Source organism: Alexandromys fortis, unplaced genomic scaffold, assembly GCF_014885135.2.
Source record: "Alexandromys fortis isolate MF-2015 unplaced genomic scaffold, M_Fortis_MF-2015_v1.1 scaffold_402, whole genome shotgun sequence".
Classification (NCBI taxonomy): domain Eukaryota; kingdom Metazoa; phylum Chordata; class Mammalia; order Rodentia; family Cricetidae; genus Alexandromys; species Alexandromys fortis.
The window spans coordinates 378,469-399,175 of record NW_026068275.1 but is presented as its reverse complement, the minus strand read 5'-3'; the positions used below and the strand labels follow the sequence as shown (position 1 = coordinate 399,175).

General features: G+C 46.9%; 1 protein-coding gene across 2 annotated transcripts in view; it reads left to right on the top strand.

Moving 5' to 3' along the window:
- The first annotated feature begins 488 nt into the window (after positions 1-488).
- Positions 489-20,707, top strand: part of Ninl (ninein like) — a 57,756-nt gene continuing 37,537 nt past the window's right edge. For both annotated transcript variants that reach the window (XM_050132074.1, XM_050132073.1), the window contains exons 1-3: positions 489-656; positions 19,854-20,047; positions 20,538-20,634. In XM_050132074.1, coding sequence (XP_049988031.1) covers positions 19,865-20,047; positions 20,538-20,634 — 280 coding nt within the window. In that variant the 5' untranslated portion in view covers positions 489-656; positions 19,854-19,864. The remainder of the gene's footprint in view (positions 657-19,853; positions 20,048-20,537; positions 20,635-20,707) is intronic.

Sequence of the window (20,707 nt, the reverse complement as noted above, 5' to 3'; positions counted from 1 at the left end):
AAGTGTCTTTATGCCCCAAGTCATCTCCCCAGTTCCAATAAAACACATTCTTCACAGTAGCAACTATGGCACAGTGCAATTGGGAACCTCATACTACAATCTAGAGGGAATCAAACCCTGGTTATATGTCCTACAGCTGCACCACGGCCACAGGGTGTGCATAGCTGTCCAGTCCATCACTGGCTGGGACAAGTTATGACACATCAAAAGGGAAACAGCCAAAGTATGGCTGATCAGAGTATGGAATGGGCTTTTTACAGGACCCTGGCTGCCTTCCACTCTGTAGAATTCTCCACCTGAAAGGACTTAAATAACTTGTTTTTTTATGACACCCTATTTCCCAGAGCCTAACTTTTTTACTGTATCCTTTTCTTCCTGACCAACTAGGCCCCTTGGTCCAGCTCCGCTTGCTTCCTTGCCCCGCCCCTAAGGCTCCGCCCTCTGACACCGCCCCTCCCCTTCCCTGGGGAGGCCCCGCGAGAACGAGGGGGCGGTGCCCGGAGGCCTTGGGAGCCCAGGGGAGCGCGCCGGGCGCCAGACACAAAGAGCGGCTGAGAGACGCGCGACTGGGAGCCCACCCGGATCGCTTTGCAATAGGTTCCCGGCGTCCACATCGCGGACTCAACGCGCGGAGAGCGGAGCCTCCCACTCCCCAGGTGAGTAGGGCGTGGGGATAGGAGCTGAGGGGAGGGGAGCCGAGCGGGGCCGAGGGATGCCGAAGAGGGCCGAGCGGGGCCGAAGAGGGCCGAGCGGAGCCGCGGGGGTCGGCATCCTCACGCTGCTGCTGCCGAAACGTAGCGGAGCGGATGCCTGGAATGCGGGCGCGCGCTCGGGAAGGCACACCGGTGAATGCGGGCGCGCGCTCGGGAAGTCACACCGGAGTCCCGCTTTTCTGGGGCGCTCTTGGACCGGGAGGGGTGGTCGGTACTGAACTCGTCGTGGGGTGCAGCCGCTTCCCCAAACTTTGACGAACTCGGAGCGCGTGTTGCATGGGCGGACCGCGCTTCCCGCCCTCGTCCTCTTTTGACAAGGGGAACCGGAGCGGGAGGCGAGCCCGGCCTGGGTCCGTGCCCACCATTCCCCCTGGAAAAGCCGGGGACCGTGCTTGATTGGGAGCACCTGCTAGAGTTGAGCGTAGATCTCTCCTGTGCCTCGTGAAGACGTCCTTGTGATCTCTGGTTGTATTATCAGTTTGCACTCAGTTGTCGAAAACTGGGACACCTCTCTGGGGCGGAGAAGCCTGTTGCATCTGTGTCAAGGTCGTCCCTGGCTACGCACCCGTTCTGCTACTTGGCTGTGCACTTCCAAGACCGGTCCATCAGTATAGAGTGGCAGCGATCCCGTGTTTGAGTTCAGTCTAGTTGGCTTTTGAGTTCACAGATCCCACGGTGGGAGTCCAATTCTTGGTTTCTTGCGCGCGCGCACACTTTCAGCTGTCTACGCTACCAGCTTTGGAACCGGAGAGGCGGTCCCGAGAGGGCCCGTGCAGAGTGCAGAGGTCAACTGTTGCACAATGCAGGTAGCCAAGAGGGATGGTGAAGATGTGTCTTCTTAGAGGCTTTTGGCCGAGATTTCCAGGTTCTTGATATGGATTTACACTACTTTTGAAGGGGGGGACGAGAGAGGAAAAGATAGAAAGCATATGGGTTTGTTCAACGGAACACTAAGCCAAGCAGTTTATGAACTGTACAAGAACAGGTGTGTATGATGAGAAGGAACATGCCGGTGGAGGCGGTTACAGCAGCAGCCAGCTTGCCCGCCCTGTTCCTTTTGCATTAGTGGCTTAAACTTCTACAGATCAGGCTAGTCTGTAGTCATTTGCCAGATGCTAATGCTTTGATGGAGGACAAACGACTTATGTGAAGATGGCATCCCTGTAACCTTGTAATGATTGTTACATCCTAGTTCAAGGAATCGCTGATATTATCAGTCTGCTCTGCTAGCTTTGTAAGAGTTACTGCACGCAGTTCGGTGTCGTGTGTAATGTTTACTTTTGGGGGTGCTGGGGATGGAGCTCATGGTCTCAGGAATGCCAAGCTCTACTTCTGAACCACATCCCCAGCCCAGTAACAATAACAAGGATAATCCGCTCTTATTCGTTCATGTATTTACTGTAACTGTACTTCTGTCGTGACTTTAGTTTTCTCTCCAGAAAGCTTCCTGTAAGACAGCACGCCCTGCTGTGCTAGCAGCCGCCTCAAGTGTGGAACTGGTTGAGAGGCCGCTCAGGTGATTAACCTTCGATATCTGAGCTAGTGTATGTGCACTTGGTGATGTTAGCATAGTCACCAAATTGGCACATGACTCACTTTAGCAACACCAGTCTTCATGGTAAAGTAGGGTCTCTCTGTTACATAAAATGGGGAGTCAGTAAAAACTGGAGGAGGATACTGCAACCCGCGCTCCAAATTAGTCAAAGTTTGGAGTAGCGGTTACAGCCCACGCTGAGTTTGGTACTGACCACCCTTCCTGGTCCAAGAGCACCCCAGAAAAGCGGGAACACAGGTGTGGCTTCCCGAGTGCTTTTTTTGTTTGTTTTTCGAAACAAGGTTTCTCTGTGTAACAACCCTAGTTGGCCTGGCGCTTGCTCTGGAGACCAGGCTAGCCTCAAACTCACACAGGTCTGCCTGCTTCTCCTTCCCTAGTGCTGGGATTAAAGGCACGCACCACCACCACCTGGCTTGCCCCAACGCTGATACTGCTTTTTTTCTTTTCTTTCTTTCTTTTTTCAGAATGAGAAAATAGTAAAGCCTTCTCCAAAAACTTGAATGTGGGATAAGATGTTACAACACTGACTTAGAAAAAGAACACTTGATAAAGGAAAAGTTAGGATTTAAGTTTTAAAAATCTGTACAAACTTATAGAAAATGGGCTTTTTCTAACTCATTTTACTTTGCAGTTTGAAGACATGCCAGGACATGGGTTGCCTGGGGTTACTTGCTGATAGCCAGGTGTAAATCCCTTTGAATTTGCCTCTTTAGGAATGTCCAGCAGAATTCTGACAGTAAAGTATGGGTTTGATTGTTATTCGGTGAGTGGCACACTCTAAATTTTCAAGATAATACATGTGACATTTGAGACTTGAAACACTTGAGGATCCTGCCTGAGCTCCTTCTTCCTAGCGTGGGTACCTGGCTTTGAGTATTACCGTGACTAGGTAGCTGTTAGCTACCTATCCTTTTCCAGGCTCAGTAAAGATCTTGAGGCAGGATATAAAATCTGGGGCACCGTCCTGGCCTCACACCTGAACTCAAAGTTTCCTGGCCTGGAAGAGTTCTCTGTGTGCTTTGCTACTTTTCTGCTCATCACTGTTTGAGTGGCAGTGACTCTAGGTTTGGGTTTAACTCAGTTCTTGGCCTCAAATATGAATTAGAAATTCAGGCTCAGTGCCAGAAATTTGGTTATTCACAGCAGGAGGTCAAAACTTTGGGTCCTGCTCTACCTGGAGCTGTTGGAGGGTGACTGCAGTTGCTCCCACCCCCATCCTCCTGGGTGACCTTGAGCCTACCACGTTCTGACAGCTGAAGTCTTCCAGGAACTGAGGGACCATGCAGAGTCTGTCTCCCGTTTGTGGGATGTATCTCTAGCCCTGCACTTTGCTTTCTCTCTGGTATGGACTCACCTGCTCCGACTTAAGTAATGGAGAGCCTGTGAGACTTCTTGTTTCCCAAGGGCCGGTGTGTGGTCTCCCTTGTGTTCAAGTCATGTTTTGTTTCTCGACGAAACCAGAATCCTCTACAATAATTTTGATTGCTCAAGTTTGAGAAGAGTGCTGGTTGTATTGCAATTTTTTTTGTGTGCATTGTTTTGTAGCTCATTAGAGAAAAATGGTGTTTTCCTTTTTGTCTGATGTGCTACAGTCTCAAAGATCCCAGTTTCTTTATTTGGGGATCTGCTTCATGTCATAAGCAATGATTTTGACAAAAGTTGGAGTTTCACTAAGGGGAGGGTCACTGTCTATTAGGAAAATCAAAAGCTCTGGGTTTTAAGTCTTGTAAGAGTTTTGCACATACAGATGTACGTCAGTTGAGATTTTAGCTGCCAGCGACAGGAAACCTAGCGTAGTACAGTGTAAACAAATCGGGAGGTGGACAAGACTTTAAGGCATCAGTGGCAGCTGAGGGTACTTGAGTTACTCTCCTGCTCCTCTGTGCATAGCAGTATGCAGGGTAGATGTGAAGGTGCATCCTTTCTGCAAAGACAGAGTTGACCTCCATGACTCTCTTTAAGAACAAGGAGTTTGGTTGTCTGCACACGCGCACACTTGCACATTCGCACAAATAATAAAATCAGTCTTGAAACAAAGAACAAAGAGTGGAATCTAGTCCGTTGGAATTGTCAACAGCAGTGGGAGCTACCACTCAGGGTTGTGTCACACAGCCCGAGGACTCTCAGGGCCAGTGTGTTTGTGGGTGTGAGTGCTGAGTTCTGCGGAAACCTGGCTGGGGGACTTGGTAGGAATGAAGGAACGGCAGACAAACTTACAGAAAAGCTGTGATTGGGTGGGATGTGCTCACTGATGGAAACACCTCCTACCGTCAATAAGGAGGAGGGATTAGGTAGTCCCAGCAGGCTGTCGCTGTCTGGAAGCAGTCCTGGAGGAATGGGAGGAAGCTATGGTTTCCAGTTTTCGCACACACTGGCCAGTCTTTTCCTAAACCCTTGGGCTAGGGGAAGGCTTTGTTATTCCTTTTTATTCCTCTGAGTGTCACCCAGGTAAGACTTTGCTTTCATATTTCTGAGTTATTAGGGTCTTTGACATGGCTGTGCCCATGTCAATAATACACATTCACCCAGGACTTCATATTCTCTCTCTCTCTCTCTCTCTCTCTCTCTCTCTCTCTCTCTCTCTCTCTCTCTCTGTGTTTCTCAACAAAAGAAATTTCAGATTGAGTAAAGCAGTTAGTGTTGATGAAGCAGAAAGACAAGACACACGTGAAGAGTCAAGTGTGTAGAGGAACACACGGAAGTTCCCCAGTAGTAGCTGCATATGTGATTGAGGGGTTTGATTCTGCAACTAGATTAGACATTAGAGAGAGATGTGCTGGTATGGCCCTCTTTCTTTCTTTCTTTCTTTCTTTCTTTCTTTCTTTCTTTCTTTTTCTTTTGTCCTTTCTTTTTTCTTTTTTTCTTTTCTGAGACAGGGTTTCTCTGTAGCTTTGGAGCCTGTCCTGGAACTAGCTCTTGTAAACCAGGCTAACCTCAGACTCACAGAGATCCACCTGCCTCTGCCTCCCAAGTGCTGGGATTAAAGGCGTGTGCCACCACTGCCCGGCTATGGCCCTTTTTCTTATTCCATAGGAATCTGTCTTTGAAGGGAAGACTTTTCTAGGTATGTTGTGCTACCTTGTACCTGGAGAAGGGAGAGCTAGTAGAGATGAAGCATGGGTCACAGGGAGGCTTACCTGTGTTGCGAGGAATGTGGATTGCAGGCATGGCCCACCAGCTGCTTCAGCGATGTTGTTTATGCTGTTTCTGGTCCAGTGGAGCACGGCTCTTTACAGGTGGCTTAGTCAGTTATGTCAAAATTCTTTGTGTCACTCAGCAAAAGACAGAAATTAGAACCAGGAGAGACAGGGAGCCGTGTCTTTGTGTCTCAAGGGTTTTTTCTGGCTTTCCTGGATGAGAACCCCTAGATGTGGGGTAGGTCCTGTACTTGGAGGCAGGATACTGTGGAAGCTCGGGAGAAACAGACTTCGGATGCCTGGTTCCTGGTGGGCTTGTGTAGGCCTCATTGCAGGAGTAGTGGGTGAGCTGTATCAGGTCCTATGTATGGCCTGATTGTGAATCTGTCAGAAATAGAGCCAGGGTTGCTGAGAATTTGGGGCTAAATTTTAGAGAGAGAGTGTATGTTTATGTGTGCATGTGTATCAAGGTCAGAGGTTCTTCTCAGGTGCCTTCCTCAATCATTCATCATCCCACTGTTTTGAGACAGGGTCTTTCATTGAACCTGACCCTCCTCAGCTCAGCTAGACTGGTTGGCAACCAGACTCGGATCCTTTTTTGGTATGTTCACACATGGGCATCCCATCCCTTTTACTGTATACGTCAGTCCTGCGACATTCCTTTCTCTTCAGTCCACAACTCCTAAAACCTGCTGCAGGGAGACTACACCATACTCCTTGGCCAGAGCCAAAATTAAATTTGCATATCAAACACACCCCAAGACACATCTTTATGAGAAAGGCATTTGCCATGAAAACCCTTCATCGGTGTGGCTTAGATAACTGATCCATCAGATGCACGGATCTCAGCACAGGAGAAAAACAAGGTGGTTTGAGGCTTCCCAAATATATAATTCTCCAGAAACAGATGAAAAAGGAAATGATATTGATGAAATGTCTGATAGCAGATTTAAAAATGAGCCAGGAGATCGCTCAGTGGTAAAGTGCTTCATGCTCAAGTGTTAGAGCCTGAGTTTAGATCTCCAAATTCCACATAAAAGCCAGACATGGTGCAGTAAGAGTGTTCCCAGCACTCCTCCGTCAAGACGAGATAGAGACAAGGCTTCCAAAGCCACAGGACAACAGCTCGGTGTGTACAGTGTGAAGAATCTTGAGTCAAGCAAGGTGGAAGGGAAGGATGAGCCCCTGAGGTTGACTTTTAACCTCCGCGTGCAAACCTGATGCTCACATGCACCTGTGCTCGCTCCTGTACTGACACACGAACACAGACACAGAGAATAAGGCGCTAAGATTTTAAGAGGAGCTTCTTGATGCCGTGGGTAGGGTTAGCGCAGAGACTCCCGTAACTCAGTGCTGAGAATAAGGGATTTCAAGGGCTCAGTCATAGATGGGACAGCTATGGCACCTCCTCTCTCCCTCAGGGTTCCGGGAACATTTCCCAGGATGATGCAGATAGAGTGTAAGAGCTGGGTAATGGGGAGGAGCGCCGAGAGGTGCTGTCTTCTGGACCTGACATGGCTGCTGCACTCCTCAGCCCAACAGCAGCCACGGCTAGCTGCCTAAGCTAATCCAGCCCAGTTCTGGCATAGATGGGGAGTGCTCTCCCGGTCCCATCCCTTACCCGGGGTTACTGACAGCTGATAGTTACTAGAGGAGGGAGAATCATTCTGTTCTGAGTGTGTGGCCACTGGCTGACACAGGTGGGCAGCGCTTGTAGGGAGCTCAGAAAGCCCTGACTGAAGTCTTGAACAAATGCGTGTTGTTAATATAGGCATAGCTTCATAAGGACCCCCATAGGGTTCCCTCCAGCTCCGAGGGACGGTAAAGCTCTCCTGGGGTGCTGGTGTGAGTGTCGGCAGTGTGTGCAGAAAATACCCACTCTAGCTTTCTCCCCGACCATGCTTGCATCTGAAGACTGCCCTCCTACCAAGGTTAACTAAACTTGTCTCCTTGGTTGAGCTGTGTAAACTCTTCCTCCTTATTTATCTGTATGTGATACCCAGCTCCTGTGCAGGCGTATGCTTTGGCCCCACTTCTCTGTTAACTCTATCTAATAATCTTGTCAAACTTCTGGGGTGCTGAGGTTTCTCCAGTAGAGAGCCCAGATCCCTCGACCCCAGGTTCTTGTCTGTGTGCGTGTGTTTATCTCATTCCCTTGCTGCCCCAGCCAAGTCCCGGGAACTGTGCATGAATGCGGCAATAATTGGACTGAGTAGGTTAACAAACAAAAGGAAATTAAGCGGAAAGGAACCAAATTAGAGAGGATTTGGGGGGAGTGGAAGGGAGAAGTGGAAGGTGGGTCTGATCATGTTTCATTTTATCCAAGTACAGAATCCTCAAGATTAAAGACAAAGTATTAACATTTTGAAAGTGTCTGCCCTCCATTCACAGTGTCTATGACTCAGAAAACCCTTTGTATCCCCCTTATTCCACGATGGGCCTTCTTTATGATAGCATTTTTGAATTTGGGGCGCACCTCAATTGATGTTATCTTTGCACCCATGAGATTTTGACTCTATTTGTCATTTGCCATAGAATTAGTGGTCTCTTAGGTTTTTGTGAAGGCAGTGTCTTTTTGTGGTTCAGGGTCTAAAGAGCAGGGGAAGATGACAGTCCTCTGAGGAGCATCATGTGTAAACATTTTCTGTCTCATGCCAGCATCTGTGCCCAGTCTGGTCTCCTGCCTTGACTGTTTCACCCTTCACTTCCTACACACACGGATACTTTAGATTTCTGCTTTCTGCCCCGAGCTTCAACCAGACGTGCCCCTGTGTAGATTTGCTGAAGAATGGGGTCATGTTCAACGATTGCTTTAGCATGTGACTTCATAATTGTGCAAATACCACAGAGAGTAGGTACGCAAACTAAACCCACTATGGTGCCGCTGGGATCCATGTTGAATATGCAGTTTTTCTTAGCCAGTTCCTCCTGTGCTGAGTTTGGTTCAGCTCATTTCTTGGAATAAATGGAACCCACCTGCCTGAGCCTCAGTTGCCCCGTTTGTCAAGAGAAAATGGTTCCCAAGATAATGGATGAGGTAGCCTAAAGTTCTGACTTCTAGGACTTTCGATAGGAGTGCCTAAGTCAGAGTGAGAGAATGTCAGTGCACAGTAGGCCTACAGTTGTGTGAGCTTCTCTCTGGACCAGGTATGCGCCTGAGCTGTTCTGCCTCCTGGCTCTCAGCATTCCCTCCCAGTTCCTTTTCCTTACTCACTACAAGTTCCTGGTGAGTTTGTTTTCACTGGGTAATTTACTCCTGGCCTCGTGGAAGCAGGTACTTTGTGCGGTATTTACAGTGTCCTTCGGTCGGCTGTCTCCCTGAGCCTCCTGCCACTGTAGTGCTCAGAACTGTAGTTGCTTTAGACATTGAGGCCCTCTGTGTGTCTCTGCAATGTTTCCAGCCCAAGTCTCATTTTTAGCGGTTCTGGATTCCTGCTTGGCTAAGGGGAAACTTTGTATCAGCCCAAGATTATAACTTGTTAGGTTATTTTGTTTGGCATGTCTCTTAAATAGCTACGGTAGAGAAATGAGTGATCATCTCTTTGCCTGGTTTCTTGTATCTGCATTTAGGATAACTAGTTTGGGGCAATTCTGAATCCCTTGGAGCCTTCCAGTTATTGGTGTTGGCCTTCACAGCAGGTCCGTTCTTTAGAAGATTCTCTGGACTGTTTATGTACAGAGATTAAACAAAACAGTCAACAGTGTGCTGTGCCTCAGGCTCCCCGTTTCATGACTGGAATTTTAGATAGGAAAGAGTGATTATGAGAAGAGTGTGTGTATGTGAACATTCCTGGGGTTTTCTGGTGAGAGTTTTTTTGGTTTTCCGAGACAAGGTTTCTCTATATAACAACCCTGCCTGTCCTGGAACTCGCTCTGTAGACCAGGCTGGCCTCGAACTCATAGAGATCCGCCTGTCTCTGCTTTTCAAGTGCTGGGATTAAAAGGCATGCACCACCACTGCCCTGCCTGATTAGATTTTTTATAGGTTATTCTATTTTATCTTCTTATTTCCTTTATAGCTAATGTGAAAAAACATTACACCTGGGTTCTGGTGAAGAGAAAGCATCTTACTGGGATTGGGGTGTGAAGTGATTGGTTGAAACTTTTTCTTAATTTGGTGAACTGTTGGCATTAATGGCCTTTCCTTGCAGTGAAATTAATAATCTGAAACTAATACAGATTCTTGCATGGTAGGAAAATGAAAGGAATAATGTTCCTATATATTTTGTCTATGAAATCCCTGTGCTTCATAGAAACGGTTTTAAAATGTATTTTATGTGCACAAGTGTTTTGCCTGCATGCAGGCCTGTGCACTAGTCTTGTGCTTGGTGCTATGGAGGCCGAAAGAGGCCACTGAATCCTCTGGAAGTTGAGGTACAGGTATTGTAAGCCACGGTGTGGATGCTGGGAATAGAATCTGGGTCCTCCTTAAGAGCACCCAGTGTCTTAATTCCTGAAACATTTTTTAGGTACAAAAAAATTCTTGATGTGTTTGTGCACTGTTGGTAGGAATGAGGAACTTTTTTTTTTTTTTTATGTTGGTTTTGTAACTGGAGTTAGGACTCATTTAATCAGCTCTATGGCCTCATTGCCAAGACTCATATTTGTCATCACTGGAGAAGTCCAGCCACTCGAGGGGCCAGTTATTTGGGCAAGGAAAAGGATTTATGTGGGAAGTTAGTGTGTTGGCTTCTTTTCTGTCAACTTGACATAAGCTGGAGTTATCTGAAAAGAGGAATCCTCAATTGAGAAAATGCCTCCATAAGATCTGACTGTAAGCGTTTTCTTAATTAGTGATTGATGGGGGAACGCCCAGCCCATTGTTGGATGGTGCCTTTCCTGAGCTGGTGGTCCAGGGTTCTGTAAGAAAGCAGGTAGAGCAAGCCAGTGAGCAGCTCCTCTTCATGACCTCTGCATCAGCTCCTGCCTCCAGGTTCCTTCCCTAGTTGGGCTTCTGCCCTGACTTCTTTAAATGTGGAAGTGTAAGCCAAATAAATCCTTCCCTCCCAAACTGGCTTTTGGTCATGATCTCATCACAGCAATAGAAACCCTAACTAGGACAGTTATCATGGCCACCTTGCTGGCATGTTATGGGTACAAGGCCTGCAGAGGGAGTCAGGAAGGTAGGCTGCCACAGGGTGCTTAGAAACTTTGGGAGGTCTGCTATTCCGACACCAGGCAGGGCTGCTCTCTCTAAGTCATGGGGGTTCTGGCCTCTGTGAATCTAAAGAAAAGTTTCTCATAGAAAGTTCTAGAACTCACATCTTTTTGGCTCCTTTTCTCTGGATTGGCTCCAGTGCAGTTACCAAAAGCTTTGTTTTCCCATCAGGAGAAGATTACTAAAGGCTACTTCTCCCTGAAGGACAGGGGAGGCAGAGACAAGCAACTTCCTGTACAGGACATGGGAGGTCTGTGAAAGGCAACTTCTTCAATAAGATAGTAAAATGCAGCTTTTCATTGTAACAGTCCGAGGATCTTCTACAGCAAAGCCAGTGGGGAAACAGTGTGTATAAGAGGTGTGTGTGTGTGCGTGTGGTGTGTGCATGTGGTGCGTGTGGTGTGTGTGCGTGTGTGTGTGTGTGTGTGTGTGTGTGTGTGTGTGTGTTGATGATAATATCAATGGTGCATGTGCATGTGTGACCATGTGTAGTAGAGGCCAGAGGAGGACATTGGGTGGCTGGCTCTACCTGCCATTTTATTCCCTTAGAATAGGGTTTCTCACTGAACCTGGAGCTCACTGGTGATTTGTTGATTTATCCCTAGCTAGACTGGTTGGCAGTGAACCCCAGAACCCTGGCTGTGCTTTTGGGCCACTCTTAGCTTTTATGTGGGTGCCGGGCACCTCAGTTCAGGTCCTTGTGTTTGCAGATCTAAGGCTCTCACCCACTGAAGCATCTCCCTAGCTGGTGAACAGCCTTTAAGTCAACTGAAGGTTTTCCCTGTGACAACCTTGGACAAATCGCTTGCCTCTCTAGGCCTCAGTTTCTTCACCTGTCGGTTGGGAACAGTCTTGTTGACTCATGAGACTCCATGCATCAGTGCTTAGGAATGTGCCCAGGATATTCATGCTTAAGAAATGTTTTGTTTATCAAAGGTTATTTAGCAAGAGTTCCACCAAGTTTCAGTTTACTGAAGGGAAATCCCAGGACCTGCATGCTGAGAGGCAAGTGTTCAGAAACTCAACTTTAAAGTCACTTGACTAAAACAAAATGAAACAACCTACTGAGAATGGCAAAATATGTAGAAACTTAGGTCATTTAGGGAAAAGACTCTATTTATGTTTTTCTCATCTTGTGTTTGGGGCCCTTGGAGTTAATTTCCTTTTTCTAGATTAAAAAAAATTTATTTTAAAGATTTATTTATTAATTATGTATAGTGTTTTGCCTGCATGTATGCAGCAGGTCAGAAGAGGGCAACAGATCTCATTACAGATGGTTGTGAGTCACCATGTGGTTGCTGGGTATTGAACTCGGGACCTCTGGAAGAGCAGTCAGTGCTCTTAACCTCTGAGCCATCTCTCTAGCTCAAGAAGGGGATTCTGGTTTTGTTTTGTTTTTCGAGACAGGGTTTCTCTGTATAGCTTTGGAGCCTGTCCTGGAACTCAGTCATGTAGACCAGGCTGGCCTCTAAAAAATTTTTTTTTATATGTGTGGGTGTTTTGCTGACATGTGTGCCTGTGAACCACATGGTTGCAATGCCTATGGAAGCCAGAAGAGGGCATTATAACCCCAGCACTGAGTTATAGACAGTTGTCAGCTGCCGTGTGGGTGTTGGGAATTGAACCTGAGTCCTCTGGAAGGGCAGTCAGTGCTCTTAACTGCTGTGCCGTCTTTCCAGCCCCAGGGCTCTTTTTTTTTTTTTTTTTTAAATAATGTGGGTTTTTTTTTAAGATTATAATTACATCACTTCTCCCTTCCCTTTGCTCCCTCAAAGCCTCCCATGTACTTCCCCCTTGCTCTCTTTCAAATCATGACCTCTTTTGCTTTAATTACTGCTACATGTATGTGCATTTATGCATGTGTGTGCACACGCTTATGTGCATGCATGCAGCTCAGATCACTTTATCTGTTTTGAAGACTGAGTGGCTTCTCAACTTGTGAATTTAAGTCACGCCTCTTTCCTCTGTCACCTCCGTGCCGTTTCTGAGCCATCAGGTGAGGTTTTCAGTTTCAGACACTTGGCATTCAGTTTGGAACTTCCTTCTGGGCATTTTAACATAGTTTCTTTCTCTGCCAAGATTCCTCGTGTGCATGCTTCCATGCAGAACCTTTTCCTCCGCACCGCTGAGCAGCCACAGTAGCCACAGGAGCTGAAAGCCACTTGGTTCAACCTCTGGATGTGTTTCTCTTGTTGTTTTTTGTTTGGTTTTGTTTTTTGTTTTGTTTGTTTGTTTGATTGGTTGGTTTTGGTTTTAGTCTTCCGAGACAGGATTTCTGTGTGCATCTTTGGAGCCTGTCCTGGAACTCGCTCTTGTAGACCAGGCTGGCCTGGAACTCAGAGATCTGCCTGCCTCTGCCTCCCCGAGTGCCGGGATTAAAGGTGTGCGCCACCACCGCCCGGCTGAGGGTGGTGTTTGTTTGTTTTTGATTCTGCACTTCTGTGACGGATTTTGAATTACTCCGTGGTTTGTGAAATGAGCAGCACAGATGTTGTGGGTTCTCTTCGGATTTCGTGGCAAACACTGATTTTTACCGTCACCGCGAAGGTGGCCCCAGCTTGAAAGCCGCCAGCTGTGCAGCGGCCTGCGGCTCATTCCAGTTTTCGTTCTTAGCAGAGTGGTGGGAGCCGCTCCGCACAGGCAAGGTTTAGGGCTTTCTAAAGAGTTAGGCAAAATTCATCCATAGGATGTGAGTCTTTCCCTTCGTGGGTTGTAACATGTTATATTCTCCCATTTTCTGTTGCTATGTTTAGCTGTTAGTCTGTTTTGAGTTATTATGAGAGAATGCTTGAGGCTGGTTTTTTCTTTTTCTTTTTTTTTTTATTTAAGAATAGAAGTTTGACTAGCTCATAAGTCAGTGGCTATAATTTCAACCTCGGGTGATTTTATCACTTAAATCTCTGGTGAGGGCATCCTGGTAGTGACATCACAATGGCAGGTGCCAGTCGTAGAAGAGATCAACATGGTAAGACCGAAAGAGAGATTTAAAGGGACCAGGCTCACTCGTAAAAGTTTACTCTTTCAGGGACCTGCTGGGGTCTCACTAGAAGTACACTGATGTCCTTTGGTGGTGTATCCCTTGTGAACTGTTGTCCTTACACTAGGCCCCGCCTTTTAGTAGTTCTGCCACCTCCCAACACTGCCCTACTTCGTACAAAACTTCCGCATGTGACCTTCCGATGGGCACATTCAAACATACCCAACTGACCAAAGACCCAGGCTTTTGACTTTTTTTAGTTACTAAAACTGTTTAAGCCATCCCCTCCCTCCCTTCCTTGCCCCTATTTTTAAATATTAATTTAATTTAATTTTGTGTATATGGGTATTTTGCCTGCATGTATGTATATACACCACCTGTATGCCATGTTAGTTATAGTACCCCCAAGGATTTAGGATGCCATGAGGTACATATAGTGGGTGCTCAGCAAATGCCCATCGGTGAGTGAATGCTTTGTATTTTGCTTCTCCTGGCCCTTTTTAAAGCTTGAGACAGGATCTGGCTGTTTTGTTCCTGGGTTCCAGTGATTTCCTTGCATCAGCTCACCAGGTAGCCGAGACTTCAGGTGCAAGCAGACTGCATAGGCCTTTCTGTCTAGAGCACAGCTCTCTGTGGCTCATGTGCACTCGGTGTTGTACCTCTTCCCTGGTCACTTACCCCAACAAGTTACAAAGTTAAAGCGCACTGCTGGTCTTTTATGCTCCTGCCCAGCAGAGCATTCTCTTCCTCTGAAGGTGAATTGACAGTTGATAAGTGCTGGGTCATCAGGCTGGGGGGCCCTGTGGACTTGGTTCACTCCTATGAAAGAAGCACCCTGGATTTAACTGTCTCTGTGGCTCAGAGCAAATCATCACAGATAGTCATCTCTATAGGATGAGGTTGCTGAGGTCTCTTGAGGCAGATACTGCTTACTGGTAATTGCCGGAAACTAAAACTAATGCAAAACATAAGGCCCTGGAGAATAACACAAGGCCTTGGAAACAAAACGACTTTGTGGCGCAAAGCAGGAATTGTGAGCCTGTGACTTGCTTCTGGTGCGTGATCTGGGGAAGAGCATAGTGAGCGGCCAGAGCCTTCTGTTCTGTGAAATGGGGTGGCGGCTGTCTCTACATTTTACTGCCTTGTGTTGCAGCTCTCAAAACTGCGTGTTCCAGATACTCAGTACCTCTGTCCACTTGCTTAGAGCTGTCCTTCAACATGTTTCTAAAGCTCTCTGGGAAGCATAGAGCTAGAAACACATCCTCCCCTGTGCCCACAGAGGCCAGAAGAGGGCATTGGATCCCTTGGGACTGGCTACAGATGGTTGTGATCCACCATATGAATGCTGAGAACTGAACCCTGGTTCTCTGCAAGAGTAGCCAGTGTTCTTAACTGCTGAGCCGTGTCAGTTGTGGAAATTACATTTGTTTCTGTTGTGGAATATTAACTGTGTAAAAGTGTGTTACGTTGCTTATTTCGCATTTGTTTAATTATGTAAAGATGTGTTGCTTTTTCACTTGGCTTACCTAAGGCACCTGATTGGTCTAATTAAAAGCAGACTGGCCAATAGATAGGCAGTAACGGGATAGGTAGGGTTGGCAGGCAGAGTGAATAAATCTGTGAAAGGGTCACTTTGATTGGATTACAGACCCCTGTGATTGAGATGTATTCAGTTTTGTGTGTGTGTGTGTGTTTCATAAAACTTTATAGAAGGTTAGAATTTTCTTTGATCAGGCACTGATTTAAAATGTACAAGATTTGTGATATAATTCAAATATAAACTTAGACCTGTATCTTCATTTATGGCGTGTGTGTGTGTGTGTGTGTGTGTGTGTGTGTTATGAACCTGAAGTGGCAGAGTGACATTTTCTCTTCAAGACTGTGTGTCTTAGTACGTTGCCAAGGCTGGTCTTGAACTTCTGGATGTAAGTGGTCCTCCCACGTCTGCCTTCCAGGTAGCTATGAGCTATGGGGGTTTGCTGCCCTGCATGGATGATCAACCTTTGAATTCTAATTAAGAAAGAAAAAAAAGTTATATATAAGGTAGTTCGTTATACCGTGCTTTGTGATTTCCAGGAGAAATGTCACTTTCCAATGGAACGCCTATAAATATTGAAGTAAAAAAAGATGTCTTTTTTTTTTTTTTAAGACATTTGAAAGAAATTTTACAGTCTTTGAAGTACGCCTCAACACCGCGTCACCGAGTAAGAGCTGTTGCTTTTGTCGCCATGGCACAGTGGGATCTCCTGGATGTGCTGTCAGCTTGGCTTTCCCTTCTCTGGGTGGGGGAGTTAGGAGTCTGTTTGCTCTATAAACATCCCTTCAGTTTATAAACATACCCATCTCGTGCTGGGCTCCCCCCTCCCCCAGCTCTGCCTGGAAGCGTCACACTTGTTTCTCTAAAGCCCTTGCGGTGGTCTGCCTCAGCTGCTCTGGGGAGTGCTACTTGTGAATTCCTTGCATCTTTCAGGGACTGGGCATTGGAGCCTCCCACACAAAGGAGCATCTCCCTCAGTCTTTCTGCTCTGACCTCTCTGTCTGAAGGCAGGATTGTTGGACCCAGAAGCATCATGGATGAGGTCAGAACCATATTCTGTCCCGTGTGTGTCCCTCTGAGTGACTCACCCCCCTCACTGCCATCCTGGTGGAGAAATAAAGAGAGAATAAATCTATTACAGGCCATGTTCCCCACCCAGGTTCCTGGGTGATACATGCCTGTGTTTGGTTTAAAAGAATTAGGAGTTACCAGACTCCAGTTCTCTAGTTCAGGCATATGCTAGTGCTGACCTAGCCTTTTATTTTAGGCTAACTCCTGTCTCCTCTGGACTTTGGAAGAAATTATTTTGCTTTACTCTGGGAAATGACTACAGTTATTATTTCTTTACTTCATTTTCCTTTTTTTTTTTTTTTTTTGAGATAGAGTCTCATGCAGCCCAAGTTGGCTTCAAAATTGCTGTATAGCCTAGGATAACCTTGATGCTGGGGTTACAGGTATGTGCCGCCACCATCACACCCAGTATGTATGGGCTGCTGGTGATTGAACCCCAGGCCTCATACATGCCAAGGAAATACTCGAGACACTGAGCCATATCCACCACTCTTATTTTTCTTTACAATTGTCTTGATTAGTGAAGGAAATCAGAAAACGGCTTTCTGTATGTCACCCAACAGCTGTTAGAGATGCCAAAGCACAGAGGAGAGAGGACACCAATGGCAGCGCCTTAGTGTCCCCTTCCCTGGCAGAGACCACTGTTGGCCCGTGCATGGCAGTGCATGGGCTCTGTTTAAAATGCCACTTCTCCAGCCCTTGCTTTAGATCACATACGTCTTTTCCAGTAGCATTTGGAAGCCACTTACGGTTTTCACATAAACAAATATAGGAAATGGCTTTCGGTGTAGTGGGGTTTGGAATGGGAAGTCGAGACTGAGCTGCTGTGAGGATTCTTCAGACACTCGGGACCTTGCTGGTGCAGGGCTGGCTCCACTGGGTATCATTTACTGACCCAGACTCTGCTTATCCATGCTCATTGTACAGCAGGAGCTGTTGATCCTCACAGAGGAGCAGAGCCATCAGAGTTGCAAGAATGGCCCTTTTGTACTGTGTACACACCTGTTATGATTCTAACACTCAGTAGAATCATTGCAAGTTCAAGGCCAGCTAGAGCCACAGAGTATAAGACCTGGTCTCAAAATGGCAAACAAACTGTAAACCAAGTAAACGAACAAAGCTGTAACATCTAATGGCTCCTGGGAATTCCTCTCATCTCCTTTCCCGCTTGTCCATCGCTCCTGTTTCTCTCCCAGGACACACCTTGGAGAGCGGATCTTTTCAGAGCTTCATCAGCCCAAAGGGGGCATTTCTAGACTTGGCAGCTTACCAGTCAGAATCAGAAGGCCTTTGCCAAACATCTTCTCCTCACGGCCCCTTGGTTTCTCTGGTAGAAGAGCCTAGGTGGCCTTGTCATCTCGCGGTGCCAGCAGGACTGGAACCCAGGCCCTGGAGTACACCTGTGCTTTTGACTCAGGGTGAAGCTCCGAAGGACTCACACAGCAGAGGATGCTGTATTACTGTTCTGTCAGTAGGCTTTTGACTTGAGAGGGAAGAAGGGGGAAAATGAGAAAAGGTTTATGGGAAATCACTTCCTGTGTTCTCCCTTCATATCTGTTAGGTGGGTACAGGTCCTTCCTTTCTACAGATGCTGGCTGTTCGTTCTCTGTCAGGTCAGCATTGTGTCCATTTCCACACTGCTTGTTGTATTTCCTTTGACTGTCATGGCCTCCCTTTCTAGAGGCATGCTTGCCAGCAGATGTGTATAGCAAGCTTAGCTAGGAGCTGGTAAAACATTATGAATCCTGAAACTGACTCAAATCTGGTTTTGTACATATGGAAACAGTTTTCAAAACAAGTTTGCTGTACTCAGGATTTAGTGAAGCTGTTTAGAAAGGATGACACAAACCGAGCTGCCTTGGATTGCCTGTCACCCTGGCATTGAGGGCTATCTGCTTAGTCATTGTGCAGTGTGCACAGAGGGCAGCAGTTTCTCAGAGCTCGTGTCTGCAAAGAAGAGAAAAGAACCAGAATGCTTTCTTCTTAGCACAGAGTAACCGAGGGAAAGGAGCCATTGCTGGAGGATCCTTTGGGAGCCAGGCTTCTACTGAGCAACTCAGTGGATGACTGTGACCAAGCGCTGAGCCCGGGAGCTGCACTTAGCCTGCGTCTTATACACACAAGTGGCTGCTTCTAGAGCCCTGTGTAGGATCAGGCCGCTCCCTGTCCCTGTGACCTTACCGTCACCACTCCCCTAGAGCTTCAGTGGTGACGGGGCCTCAGAAGGTGTTGTTCTGGGCACAGGACAGTCAGAAGTTTGGATCACAGAGGTGCCTTGGATCAGGTTTGGCTTCTTCATTTGATATATCTGGAAGCCTAGGTCCAGAGAGATGAAGGTATTTGACTGAGGCCATATAGCTTCTCAGAGAGTGGACATACCAATAGTACCACTCTAGGGGTTGCGGGAAAACATCAGCTGTACTTGTCCAGGATGAAAGTTGGTGGCTGTCATCATGAGCATTGTCATGGCAGAAAGTGCATGACTATAAGGATCATGGGCCTCCTTGAGTTAGACATTGTAAGAAGCCTAGAGAAGACCTGCTGAGCAGATCCTGGAGAAGACGTGGGGAGAGTGCCTGTGTGAGCTGCCGGGAGACCAGAGGGCGAGGGAGAGGGGAGTAGTCACCATTAGGCTGAGTTGTGTCCCACCCAAACTCCCAAGTTGAAGCTTTAATGCCCTCCATACCTCAGAATCTGGCTCTTTTGGAAATAGGGTCTTGGAGTAGGCAATTATGTAAAAATGAGGTAGAACAGGAAGGACTTTGTCAGCCCTCTGGTAACACTGGAAGCATGATTTTGCACATCTAGTGATTCTCTACACACACTCCCTGAGTGTCCAGCAGTTTCATGTAGGTTGACAGGGACTCCCTAGGGGCAGCACACTCTTGGGACAAACTGTCAGATGCCAGTTACAGGCTCTAGGTTGTAAGCTGTACTTATGGCATGGTATACTATAGAGTTCCTCCTGACCGTGTGCCTGGGCAGCTTACAGGACTGAGACTCATTTGCTTGTATTTATAGGCCTGTTATACCCACAAAGGAGTTCATGTCCTATACAGGTAGGTATTTTTATGTATAAAGGAGAGACCTTGTGTTTATAAGGTAAAAGGAAAGTAAGTGTGTGTGTGTTGAAAAATGGTGTTTGCTCTCCAAAATATTGCTAACAATTTTTCTAGGTATTTGAATTGTGAATGGTTTGAGCTCTTTCTGTGCTTATCTCTTTTCTCCTCCATATCTCCTCTGCCTTCTTTCCTCCCTCCCTCACTCCATTCTCGCTTCCTCTTTTCTTTCTTGAAGATAGGATATTGCTATGTTACCCAGGCTGACCTCAGACTCTGGGGATCAAACAGTCCTCTGCTTCAGCCCCATATATAGCTGGGTTGGTAGGCACGAGCCATAGTACTAGACTTTATCAGTTTTCTGGATATGCTACAGTTTTTCTAAAAAAACAAACAAACAAAAAACACAAGAACAAAACCCCTTTTCTTGTAACCGCTGATCAATGAATGACTTGGACCCCTGTCATAGACACTAACATCTCCTGCAAAAAGAAGCTGATTCTTTCAGTTGCACTTGACCCCAAAAGGGCTCCTGATGCCTTTGAACACAATAGCTCTGGGACCCGCTTTTGTCCCACATGTAGGCAGGAGAGGAGTGGGGCCAAGAAGCCTATCCTGACTATGTACTTTTCTCCTTCGTGAGCAGCCTGCTATGGGATGGACAACGAAGAAGAGAACCACTATGTCTCACAGCTCAGGGACGTCTACCGCAGCTGCGACACCACAGGGACCGGGTTTCTGGACCAAGAAGAGCTGACCCAGCTCTGCACTAAGCTTGGCCTGGAAGAGCAGCTGCCAGCACTTCTTCAGATTCTTCTTGGAAATGACCGCTTGGCCAGGGTGAGTATGGGCTCGTCCTGAGAGAGAGTGCACTGCTGTGCCACTGACGTGGGCACCTGGTACCCAGCACCCATAGAAAGATAACTGTGAAAGGAGAGTCACCAGCAGTGAACCAGGGTTGTTCCGGGGATTGTAGAAAGAACTTGAGGGAATGTAAGCAGCTGCCCCGCATCAACCATGTGGAGGTGAGCCACCACACCCGGCTGGTGTTCTTTAATTGTGTTGTTTGCTTTGGTTTTGTAAAGTGGTTTATTTAGTGGTGGTCTGGTGGTTCACGTTTACCTTCTGTCTTAGAGGCTTTTAGTGAAAATGATTTAAGTGCATATTGTACATATTTGGAAAGTGAAGCGAATGTTCTCACTACAGAAGGCAACGGTCAGACGTCTTTTGAGAAAAAAAGAATCAGGATTGTTTTGTTTGTTTTGTCCATCAAATTAAATGTGAATCGGTGGACAGTAACAGTGTCTTCTCCTTACCCTAATTCCTGCAGGTCAACTTCGAGGAATTTAAGGAAGGTTTTGTGACTGTGCTATCCTCTGGCTCTGGTGTAGGACCCTCTGATGAAGAAGGTAGTTCCTCGGAGTCAGGTAAGAGGATTTCCTCTAAGTGCTTGAGTTTCTTTCCTGTGTTTATCTGTGGTCTTTCAGAGTGTAGCTTCAC